Genomic DNA, 12,466 nt, shown 5'->3' with positions numbered 1-12,466 from the left:
GGTGAGTGATTGCTTAACAGATGAGGAAACTGTCCCTTTGCATTTTCAGCCTATGCTAAGCTCACCTTGGCCACTGTTTAGACTCAGAGCCTCTGTCTTTGTTGTATACATTAGCACTATGAATATCTGTGGCACTATAATTAATAGTACTTCTCTGTGAGTAGTTACGGAATGCCTCATTCAGAAGCACTGAAGAAATAGCCAACATGCGCTTCTCCCCCATGTGGCAGTCATGTTACTCAATGAATGACTTAGGTGCTCAGATACTATGGTGATGAGTGTGGTATAAGAACCTTTACAGAATAGATAGGATCACCCTGATATCTGGGAGCCAACAAAATTAAGCAACATTCAGTCTGAAGGACTGCATTTTCCACCGCTACCGCATAGTCTGTTGTCATGCACACATGGATTTGTGTATGTGTCTATTTTATATATTTATTTAGATTTAGAATGATAAAAAGATTTCTACCTAAAGCTCTTGGCACCCTAACATATTCAGTTAATTACACAATACTAGCAAATACCAAAAGCATTAAAATAATCATTGTAACAGGAACTCAGCCAGCCAGGTACCTACAGAAATTCATTGATGTTCAGAGCAGTGTTGCTGGGACTTTTATCAAGTGTTGCTGTTGTGGGAAGGCAGTTGGAAAGTGATGGGTCTTCCATTTTTTCTCTGAATGAATCAAAACACTGAATAATTGATCTGAACTCAAAACATGAACCATCTGCAGCCTGTGCGGTTTGAGGGGGAGGGCGATGACCTAATCACTTATGACCCTGTTTCTGTATCCAACAACTGCATCAAATTGAATATTCTGCAGCTTGTACACTGCTGCCATGGCATGCTCTGGAAGAATCCTGGAAGAGAGATTGAAACATTTAATTGAAATAATGATTAGAAACTTTAAAACTGTGTGCGATCATCTCCCCAGGATCCACGGAACTTCTGTTTGTTGGACTCCCTCCTTCTGTAGGAAAGGGGGATAATGGGTAAGAGGAAATGCTGGCCTGGGGCCAGAGTGGGAGGGTCAGGGGAAGCTGGACATATGCAAATAACTTCCCCCTTGTGGAGAATATGTCCAAAGAATTAAATAGCCCTAAGATATGTTACTCCTAGAGTGCAGCCCCATTCCACCACAATCTGCCTCCCTTCGTGGGGATTCCAAGGGCTACTGCCTGTGCAGCATTCCGTGGTGACATGGCTCCATTGCTGGAGCCCCAGGGATGCTCTTGTGCTTCTGCTGAAGGATTTGTATACTGGATGCACTCTTTCTCCCACAGGGCAGCAAACCCTCACACCCTGTTGTTATGATTTGGTGGCAGCTACGGGAAGAGTGTCAGGTGAAGTTTCCTCCCTCTAGCGTTCCTCCCATGGGTTTTTGCGTGTCCGGTTACTATTGGGCCCCAAGAAAATAACGTAAGAAATTTCATTTTGAAAAAATTCTTGATTTAGGTTATCTCAATGGCTGTTAGTGGCTTTGGCGGGACCCTAAACCCTGAATTCTTGAGGCTTCAGAAATTTTGCGATTATGTGGGTCATTTTATAAGCCACCTTTGAAACTTATCTAATAATAACCTTTTCTGTACAGCTGCCAAAAGTTTGTAACTCTGTCTGTCCCCACCACCACAAGCACATTTTAGCCATGTTAGCTCTCTTATTACTCAATATAATGAGGGCTTTTAGCTCATAAATCTAAAATTGTAAAAATCAGCCAACAATCTAGTCCTTTTTGAAACGGGACTAATCACAGCACATTAATGAACTGTTAATGCACGTCAGCAGGGTCCACATAGACAGTCTGCAGCAGGGTTGTGTCACACCCCAGTTTGCCTCCAACTTTGTGTTTCTGTGGACAAACCCTAACAAAAAGTTACAATTTGTCAAATCAAATGTTTGTGGACACATCTAGCCAAAAATAACATCAGCATAGCTAAGTCTCTCGGGAGTGTGAAAAATCTGCATTTGAGAGACATAGGTAAGCTGTTGTCTAACCTCCAGGGTAGACAGCGCTAGGTTGATGGAAGAATTCTTCCGTCAATTTAGCTATCACCTCTTGGGGAGGTGGATTATCTAAGCCAGTGGGAGAACCTCTCCCCTCACTGTAATAAGTGTCTACACTGAAGTGCTACAGCAGCAGCACAATGGCACCTGTGCTACTGTGGCATTTTAAAAGTATACGTAGCCAAAGACTTTTTCTGTGGAGTGTGACATCAGTTTGTTAAGGATCCCATGCTCTACTGTCAGAGGTGTTTCATCAAACAGTGAAATGGTTAATTGGAAATGTTATTCTGAATTAGCTAATTTGACATGCAGTACCTGGTGCTGGATTTGCACTCTGGGGCAAATCTTGTAACTAGGTTGGGTGTTGGGCAGAAGTGCAAGGGGAGTGTAGTGAGGCGGTGTGGCTCCCTGCCGCCCCAGAGAGGGAGGAGCCCATCCGGAGGCCAGAGTGGGCGGAGCTAGGGAGCTCAGAGCCCGCCCCTCAGAGGGTCAGGCGGCAACCTGGAAGTATAAAGGCTCGCCCTCAGAGTTCAGTAAGGCCCAAGCCGCCGGAGAGGCCAGACGCCTCCAGCCTAGCTTGTGACTGGGAAAACTCTGCGGCCCAAGGCAGCCGCCAGGACTGGCTGGGCCTGCCCTGTGCCCGCTACCCGGAGGAGTTGCCGGGCCTGCCCTGTGCCCGCTACCAGGAGGCGTTGCCGGACCTACCCTGTGCTCGCTGTCCAGAAGAACCTATGGTGCTGGACCCCCCAGAGGACAACACCCTGACCCAGGTACTACCCGAGGGGGAGTGTGGAAGTAGCCCGGGGGCAGCCAACCCTAGTCTGGCTGCAGCACTGCCAGAGCCGATGTCAGTGTGTTGTGGCCAGGATCCCCACTGACGAAGCAGCTGGTCTTCTGCTGCTGCTAGGGTCCCAGGCTGGGACGCAGTGGAGTGGGAGGGCCTGCGTCCCCCCTGCCACCCAACTCGTGGGTGGCAGTCTCCCCCTCTCCCAGGCCTGAGGAGGCTTGGGCCTATTGCTATTGTTTGTACTGCTACTGCTCAGCCCTGCTTGAGGGCCTGAGCTCCTAACTCAGCATTGTTGCCCGCCCTGACTTGGGCCTGGGCTTACATTGTTTATTTCAGTTACCGCAAAGGCTGCCGAGGAAGACCCCCGCGGACAGACTAATTCCCCGAACAATAACTGTATGTAGTGAGCCGGTGTGTCTCCCCGCCGCCCTGGAGAGGGTCGAGTCCCGGTTAACCCTTGTACAGGGAGGTATAGGGGAGAAATCCTGCTTCCTAGGCTGTGGAGCAGTTTCGGAGCCATTTCGCAGAAGCTACTTTAGCCTTTATGAGACTGATGGCCTGGAAGGTTGAAATGTTGGTCAGGAAGATTGTGACGCAGCAGGATCTTTGGCCCCACTTCTGACCTTCCCCCAAGATGCCCATGCCTCACGCTCTGCTCACTGAGGCAGAGTGGCGACACCATGCTCTGCAGAAAGTGCATCTTCCCCTGCATATCCCCTAACACCTCTAACCACAAATCTGTCCCTCCATGCACTTATAACCACATTGGTTCCACTGCAAAAGGGGCCCCTCAGAGCCAATGAGAAGGGGACTCAACTAACCTTTTTTTGTGCAAGAGCTATTAGTACCATCACAGAGAGAGACACTGTCCTGACTTAAACTATTTTGTGACAGTGCTATTGTTATATTTTAAAACAGTGAATAATAGCAATGTAGTGCTGGAGGAGGTCTTAAGTGGTCATTTTTCCATCTCCCCATGCTGAGGTAGGACCACGTACACCTAGACCATTCATGACAGATGTCTGCCTACCCTGTTCCAATGATGTGGATTTTACAACCTCTTTTTGTAACCTATTCTAATATTTGACTAACCTTATAGTTTGAAAGCTTTCCATAATATCTAACCTATTTATTTCCCTACCCTCAGTGCACATAGAGAACAATTGATCACCCACCTCTTTAAGACAGCCCTTAGCATATCTGAAGACTACTATCTTACTATATATTTTTTGTAAAACATTTTCTGGTGCAGATATTTGCTGTCACAGGAGGATAACTATCTGACATCAACATACTTATCAATGAAGATGGGGTGGCTTCGTTTTCTATTGATCACTTATTCAAATGGCTTACCACCCTGCCATACTTTCTTTTACTGATTTGGTTCCACTGTAGTAAAATGAGTGTTTTTCTGAAACAAAACTTTAAGAGAAAAAAAATCTAGACGTTTGCATATTAAGAAATAGTTATAACTAGAGTTTGTTTTCTAATATTTCCTGTACGTACTTTTCCAATATTAGATGTATCTTCAGAAATGATGGAACAAAAATCATTTTCTGGTTGGTCAATATCCCCTCTAGCAGTTTATTGGCAACCTTCTCTGGCTCCAAAACTTTCATGAATCTGAAACAAAAGGCACATGTTAAAAGTAGTACTGAATATCATGGAATCATTAGGGTCAATAAATTCAAACTAGGATGCTTTAAATACTGATGAATCAAGATAGTACAAATATAACTACTAGGTGGGTTAACTAACATTATGGAGCTGAGATACTATGTATTGATTATCTTCATTTTTACATAATTGAACTGAGCACCAGACCTGGAAATGAGTAAAGTGTAATATTCAGAAAAGACACTGTTAAGGGCAGGGACTTGAGATTCCCACTGTTCAATGGTCTTCAAATCTTACCTTATACTTGGATTTTTGACAAAGCCAGTATTTGTAAAAACAGGACAAAGGCATGATGTTTTTATTCCATCCTTTCCCAATGCAGAAAGTTCTTGTGTTAGGGCTTTATGAAATCCAACTGCAGCAAACTTGCTTGAACTGAAAGAGAATTACAAATGATCCAGCTGAAAAACAGTTCCCAATCCCAGTTACTTTTGACATAGGCAGAAAATTATCTGCCATGCAGTTCCACTGTCTATACAATCCATCAGTAGGCTTTCAAGTAGGATCAGCTGGCTCAGTAACGTCATCTTACCAAGTTTTCCTTCTCAAGATTTTATTCTCAAGAGGCAGTGTGGCCTAGTGGCTAGAGTACTGGTCTGGGCTGCAGAGCTGCCACTGACCTGCTAGGTGACCTTGGGCAAGTCATTTCACCTCTCTGTGCCTCAATTTCCCATTGGCTGGAGAAAACCTGTTTATCAACTCCCCTTGACGTGGCTGGTTTAAACACATTTTAGTTCTAATTTCAGCACATCTGCATAATCCTTTGAGGGTTGACTGCACATACATTAGGCAAGAGTATTAATGATCAGTGAATTATTAGTTTTCCAGTTACATATCACTTGAAACCTTTTAAATACAGATTATAACAATAGGGAGTTGGGGTACACTGAGCTGTCAAAAGCCAGCTGAAACTCACTGCTAGATACCAGGGAGCCCCTTACCTTCTGGTACAGGGATGCTCTTAAGGTAATATGTACACATTTTGTACATGAGCACTTACTTCTACAAGAATCTCTTAGAACTGGAATAGTATCTTTGGTGTCGGTTGTAAGGACAGGCCTTGTTAGTCAGTGGGAAACAAAAATTAAAAAATGGTGAAGGAGATTGAAATTTAAAATCACATACCTGTAAGTCACCATGAAAGAAGTTGCCAAATGACCAGCTGCTGAAGCAACAGTGACAATATGGCCATGGTTGTTGTTCATCATTGCTGGCAGAAATGCTTTTGTAGTCTTGAAAATAGTTAAAAGAAAGAAAAAGTGTGTGTGACAGACAGCAACAGAGCAATCAAGAGAGAAATGTATTTTCTATGTAGGTCACTGTTTAGTGCATTTTAAAACTAAAGTATTTATTGTCTTTAAATAGTTTAAAAATATATTTTATTAAACTTAACACACTGACACTCTAGTGACATTTACCCAGTAATGAGCGAGAATGTTGACCTCGAACATTTTTTGTATCTGATGGTCCTGAGTTGAGAGCAGATCGGCAGTTGTAATCACTCCTGCATTATTTACCAAGATGGTAACATCTCCAATGTCTTTTTTCACCTTTTAAAAATTGAAGAATTTAAATACGTAGTTACATGCAGAGCTAGGAATTGTAGAGTTGACAGTGTTATACCAACTAGCTTAGTTGGTTTTAACTTTTGAACCTCAGCCTATTATAGAATCTTGCTTTTTGCAGAGAAGAAAAATCACCAAAAGAATCTGGATTCATTAGAGGAAATTATGCAAATTCTAAGTCCACCCCAGGGAGCTAGTTGCAGATTTGGGGCTTCAATATGAATCAATCTCCAGTATTAATTACAGAGCTCTGAAAAACTAGATTCAAAAGATACTGAAAGTTACCCAAATTAGTTTAACTCATCTGTAGAATTATAGTGCTTTTAATACAAAATTCTATGTTTAAGTGCCCACAGTGTTGTTAGTACTGGACTAGATATTAAAAAAATGATGGTCCCTACTCCAAAGAGCTTACAATCCAAGGGGCAGATTCAGAAAAGGCATGATGTCAAAGAGGAAACATAAAGAAGAGCATTAGAATGGACACTTTCTCTTTTAATTATTGGTTAACTCCTCCTGCAGAAGTTGGTGGGAAAAGTGAGATTTTATTAATGATCTGAATGAGGTGAATGTGGTACTGTGATAAACAGAGGCCACATACCCCAAGGGGAGAACGGAAGGTTTAAACCTCCCAAATGAATGCATACTGTATTATTGTACTATAAAAGCATATTGAATAAGGTCTTTTATGAAAGCAGGTGATGCTCTGAACTTGATGGTCATTATGACATACATATCCAGACTAGGAGGTACGCTGGAAAACTGTTCAGAGACAATAGGGAACTTGTGTTAGGAAAGGGATTTTATCTACTATGGAAGTGTAAAGCCCTGAGACTGTCTCTGTATGTTTAGTTTCTGTGTAACTTGTATACATTTGCTCTCCCTTACTATTTCATCTTTGAATCTGTGTTTATTCTGTTAAATAAACGTTTTGTTTATTTTCACCCCAAGCAGGTCCCTGGTGTGTAAACTGTGGAGTGTGCCAAAGTAAGCTGGTGTCTGGTTTCATGCCTCCGGAGGCAGAAGGGAAAAGTTTGAGTGTCTGGTAGTGAAGAAATTGGGGAGGATGGACCTTGGGGTACTTGGGACTGAAAGGGCTCTGGTGTCACCCTGTAGGAGTAATTAGGTTGGCAGAAGCCAGCGTGAGACCTTATGCTTGTGCACTGGCTATTGTTAGGAATCTGAACCATAGCTGCACAGCACAAAAGCCCACAAAGTTACAAGGAAGGTGGTGATGGAACCCCTTACTGGTCGGGGGATCACCAAAACATCACAGATACCCCGCGCTTCTGTTCCCCAATCTTCACTGAAGCTGAGACATGCACATTGCAGTCTTACCTTCTCTGCAGCACTGTAGATTTCCTCCTTTTTACTGCAATCCACCACAAAAGCATGAGCTGTGGCCCCCAGCCTTCTGCACTCTGCTGCTGTTTCCTCAATGCCATGCTATAAATGAAAAAGGGGAAAATCACAGTTTCTCAGAGGTGCCTGGACTGGATCCTATTATTAGGGCACCAGTCGGTCCTCTAATTTTTCACACCCCTAAGCATTGTAGCTATGTAGACCTAAGTTTTAAGTACAGATCAGGCCTAAAAGTTTGCAAGACTGGGGGCGTATTTTGTTGTTGTTGTTGTTGTTAAATAGCTCTTTCTCTCCATTGATGCCATACAGCAATGGAAAACATTTTAAAAACAGGAAATATGGTTGTAGAACCATCAAAATTGTCTAAGGGATGCAGGGGCAGGTGTAGAACCTGAAAATACTTTAATTCCCCCCTTCCACCAAACTGACTAGATTTCAAGATCATGGTGTCCCATTAAAAGAAAACGGAACAAACAGGTATGTTGACTACAATTCCACTTAAGTGAATATTTATGTGAACCACAGCATAAAGTCTTTTAAAGGGGCACAAAATCCTCATTCTACTTACACACAGCATACCAATCAGTGCTCTGACTACCATTAGAGGCAAATGTGGATGTTGAGCACTTGTGTGAATGTGGATGTAAGCCAGGGTCTGAATGAACTCTCCCCTGCCATCTAGCGATGAACTGAGGGTAAAGACTTCAGGAGCACTGTGTCTCACCTACTCTGCCTAGGTGTTCAGCAGACAGAACTGCTTTGCCAAAGTGATTGATTTTGGCTTTTGGGGGTTAAAATTCCCTTTAGTATTCAAGTGGCAGAACCTTAGAACATGGCAGAGGTGCAAACAGTGACAGAGATAACAACGGCAGCAGTAGCAAGCAGCGAGTGGGGGCAGATATAGCAGCAGTAGCAAGCAGTGGAAGAAGCAGCAGCAAGCGGCCAGCAATGGCAGTAACTGCTGGCAGCGGCAGAGGCATTGCTCATCCATTTTCTGGCGTGGGAGGTGAACCAACCCAAATGCAAACCTGGATTCTGGGGAATGTTACTGACCTCGGACAACGAATGCACGTGGGGGGAAAGGACTAAAGTGTGTTAAAGGAACACTCATTTGTGAGACTTTCACACTGCAAGGTGGGAAACTGAGGCAAAGGACGCTGCCCAATGTACTGTGTGGCAGGTGTTTGCTTATGGTTAAGGTTAAGATTTTGTCACAGTTATTTTTACTAAAAATAACCGACAGGTTGTGGGCAATAAACAAAAATTCACGGAAGCCCGTGACCTGTCTGTGATTTTTACTAAAAATAATGGGGAGGCTGACGGGGGATGACTGAAGGCTGAGCCTTGGGGGGGGGGGGGGGAAGAGATCCCAAGCCCCACTGTGGGACAGGGGAGGGGTCCAGCACCGGTCGCTGCCGTGGCTGACAGCTCTGGGGCCCCTGCTGCAGCCCCAGTGGCTCAGAGCTCCTGGGTCCCCACCACCTGCAGCAGCTAACTGCTCTGGGGTCTCCACCACCCATGGCAGCTCAGAGCTCTGGGGTCCCTGCTGCCCGCAGTGCCTGAGAGCTCTGGGGCTGGCAGCTGGGAGCCCCCACCACCCGCAGCTGTTGGGTGCTCCGGGGCCCCCGCCACCCACGGCACCTGAGAACTCTGGGTCTGGTGGCTCGAAGCTTGGGATGCCACTGCCACTCATGGGAAGCCCCTACTTCCTGCGGAGGCTGAGAGCTCTGGGTGCCCCCACCACCCGCGGCAGCTTGGAGCTCCAGGGTCCCTGCCAGCTGAGAGCTCCAGCCCTGTTAGCCCAGAGCTGGGTGGGGGCTCAAGTCACTTGTATTTAGTATTGTTAAGAGGGTCCCCTAGATACTGAGCCCATCCTTTATTGCTGCCAACACTACCAGGCAGAAGAGTTACATGTATAGTATATAGATAAGTTTTAATCTAACCTCCTCTTTCTGATAAAAGACAATAATTTCAGGGTGGGATGGTACTGGAGATAAAGTTTACTGCATTACCTTATTGATGTCCCATAGAACCAATCTGCTTTGTCGATTGGCAAATTCATAGGCTGTTACTCTCCCAATTCCATGACCAGCACCGGTAATGAGAACAAGCTCTCCACTGACAGACTTCCTCTTCACAGGAATGAAAAGCTTCACAAAAGCCTCTATGTAGGAGTAAATTATTATAGGTAAAAGCAACAAAAGCTCCATAAAGAGATTCATTTTTCTACAGACTTTCAGTACTTTGACCCTTGGTCACTATTTAAAACACTGTCGGTTATTTATTTTTCAGAGACCAGGAAATGCTCCTCCACTGGAGACAGGACAGGAAAAAATGCTGTTTATGTGCATGTGACACTGAGAAAAGTTGTCTGCTGTATCTGTAAAATTAACTACCTCACTGCCAAATCAATGACATTCAACCTATTCAACAAGAGACAAATAATTAGGACAGGGCTGAAACCTGCCTGGAATCTGTCTAACAAATAAGATTGTCTTTATTTTCATGTGTCTGCTGATACATGACCTTTTGGGATTCAGATTAATAGATTATAAAGCCCGAAAGGACCTCAGTGATCATCTAGTCTGCCCTCCTGTATAACACAAGGCATAGAACTATCTCAGAATTAACTGTATACACCAGAGCATATCTTTTAGAAAACCATCCAATCTTGATTTTAAGATTTCCAATAATGGTGAATCCACTACAGCCCTTTGTAAATTTTCCAGTGGTTAATTCCCTTACTGTTAAATATGATTTTGAGTTTGAATTTGTCTAGCTTTCTCTGCTAAACTGAAGATCCGTCTATTATCAAATTTCTGTTCCCCATCTAGGTACTTACAGACTTTGATTAAGTCACCTGTAACTTTTTCTTTGTTAAGCGAAATAGTGTACCCTTCTTGAGTCTCTCTCTTTAGAGGGTGACCAGACGTCCCGATAAAATCGGGACCGTCCCGATATTTCGGTGTCTGTCCTGATATCCGCCAGCAGCACTGGGTTGTTATTATTATTATTATTATTATTTTGCTCAGCCGACAGGACTCGGCTTTTTTTTTTCTCTGCTGGCGGGCACCCCCCTCCCCATGTGTCCCGATATTTTCTTCCCCTCATCTGGTCACCCTATCTCTGTAAGGCATGTTTTCTAATCCTTTAATCATTCTTGTGGCTGTTCTCTGAAACCTCTTTAATTTATCAACATCCTTCTTGAATTGTGGAATCAGAACTGAGTCCTGTATTGGCTGTTCCACTATTTTGCTGGAGATCAATGACTGGCTGATAGGCCTTTAACTCCCCAGATAATTTAGGAATCTTCAATTATTTATTTTCAGGGTAGATAGCGATATTACATTACATCATAATGTGATCATTCAGTGTCTGAACATGAAAGCAAAAAATTTGCAATGGGATTTTTTTTTGGTTTTCAGGCTAAATACAAATATAAGGGAATCTTAAAGGAGGAAGTAGAAGTCTGTGTATGCTGTTGAGTTAGGGGAGTCCCAAATATATCCAGGTATTACCAACCTCAAGTGTTCAAAAATCACGAGTCAGACCCTTCAAAATGACCTCTCGAGGTCCCTTCCAGTCCTAGAATCTATGAATCTATAAAAATCACGAGATTGTCTTAAAAATTATGAAATTATAAATAATATATCTGAGGTTCCTTTTTCTTTGCCTTTTGAGCCTTTAGGCTGCAACTCGGTTATGTTTTCAAGCTTTTCTCTGCAACCATGAGAGCTAGAAACTTACTCTTTCATAAATTACACCGGACCCTCGCTAGAACGCGGGATTTGGGATCCATGTGCAGTACCATGTTAACGCGGGGACCGCATTAAAATGAATTGCAATTAAAGTAATTACATTTGGGATCCATGGCCGCGACCGCGTTATATGCGAATTCGCGCTATATAGATGAGTGTTCTAGCGAGGGTTCCGTGTATTTACTTTTTGTTTTACCGTAACACCTACAAAGACTAGTCATGGACCAGGATGCCATTGTGCTAGGCGATATCCAAATTCAAGCTGGGATTCTCAGGCAACCCTTGATTTCAGAAAATGTGGCTTTTAAGAGAAAATGCCAAATATATACATCCAATAAACCAAATGCTGTGAAATTGTGATATAATCAGGAGAGTTGGCAGCACTTTATGAAAAAGGTTGAGAACCCCCTGACCACTCTCCCACGGTATATGTAGGCTTCCAAAGGAGATTGTGGATCCCTGTTGGGGAAGGTTTTTAAGAACAGGTTAGACACACACGTGTCAGGGATGGTCTAGGTTTACTTGGTTCTGCTTCAGCACAGGTGGATGGACTGGATGGCTGCTTGAGGTCCCTTCCAGCCCTACATTTCTATGCTCCATGCTGCAATTTGGGGTGCAACTGTGTCAGGTGCTCACACTTGCTTTAATCCAGCCTGCACGGGTACCGAGGAAGCGAAGGTGCGGCAGGCTCAGCGTGGGCTCGCTGTCCAGCACAAGGCACGGGGCAAGAGTAGGGATGCTGGACCTGCCACGCCTTCGCACCATGCTAGCCCTGGTACCCATGCAGACGCACCAGCCTCTGGGTGCCTGCTGAGTAGGGTTGCGAGGCATCCGTTTTTTGACCTGGCTGTTAAAATTACAGTCGGCAGTGCAGCAGGGGCCCGGGGCTAAGGTGGGCTCCCTGCCTGCCCTAGATCCGCACAGCTCCCAGAGCCAGCTCCTTGTGGCCCCTAGGTGCATGGGCGGCCAGGGAAACTCCGTGTACTGCTCCCTCCCCTAGCGCTGCCTCCGCAGCTCCCATTGGGCCGAAACTGCGAGGGCAGCATGCGGAGCCTCCCTGGCCACCCATGTGCCTGGAGGCTGCTTCCTTGAAGCCATGGTAAGCACCGCTGGGACCCCGCACCTCTTCCTGCACCCCAACCCCCTGTGCCAGCCCGGAGTCCCCTCCTGCACCCAAACTCCCTCCTGTACCTCGCACCCCCCCCAACACCCTGCCCCAGCCCTGAGTCCCCTCCTGCACCTCAAACCCCTCATCCCTGGTCCCACCCCAGAGCCCACACCCCCACCTGGATCCCTCACCTGAACCCCC

The 12,466-nt window shown here is 44.9% G+C and overlaps 1 protein-coding gene across 2 annotated transcripts; it reads right to left on the bottom strand.

Moving 5' to 3' along the window:
• Nucleotides 1-369: 369 nt before the first annotated feature.
• Nucleotides 370-9,731, bottom strand: LOC112109418 (estradiol 17-beta-dehydrogenase 11-like). Of its 2 annotated transcripts, XM_024203939.2 has the most exons (7): nt 9,412-9,731; nt 7,376-7,483; nt 5,891-6,022; nt 5,598-5,704; nt 4,710-4,847; nt 4,302-4,418; nt 370-864 (listed from the first exon to the last, which is right to left on the bottom strand). In XM_024203939.2, the coding sequence occupies exons 1-7, from the start codon at nt 9,619-9,621 to the stop codon at nt 768-770; spliced, it is 909 nt and encodes a 302-aa protein (XP_024059707.1). In that variant the 5' UTR covers nt 9,622-9,731; the 3' UTR covers nt 370-767. The 2 variants fall into 2 exon arrangements, with proteins under 2 accessions (XP_024059707.1, XP_024059708.1); XM_024203940.2 differs by lacking the exon at nt 5,891-6,022.
• Between the last annotated feature and the right edge of the window lie 2,735 nt (nt 9,732-12,466).

This window comes from Terrapene carolina, unplaced genomic scaffold (genome assembly GCF_002925995.2).
Source record: "Terrapene carolina triunguis isolate 2854851 unplaced genomic scaffold, T_m_triunguis-2.0 Scaffold789, whole genome shotgun sequence".
NCBI lineage: Eukaryota > Metazoa > Chordata > Testudines > Emydidae > Terrapene > Terrapene triunguis.
The sequence above is the reverse complement of the archived record's forward strand: the minus strand, read 5'-3'. Positions and strand labels throughout refer to the sequence as shown.

Excerpts from the sequence above, each read along its gene's own strand:
- LOC112109418 (XM_024203939.2), bottom strand. The coding sequence starts at position 9,621 with ATGAATCTCTTTATGGAGCTTTTGTTGCTTTTACCTATAATAATTTAC. Across the intron at positions 7,484-9,411 it reads TTCTATGGGACATCAATAAG|CATGGCATTGAGGAAACAGC; the intron begins GTAATGCAGTAA and ends TTTCATTTATAG. Across the intron at positions 6,023-7,375 it reads TCTACAGTGCTGCAGAGAAG|GTGAAAAAAGACATTGGAGA; the intron begins GTAAGACTGCAA and ends AATTTTTAAAAG.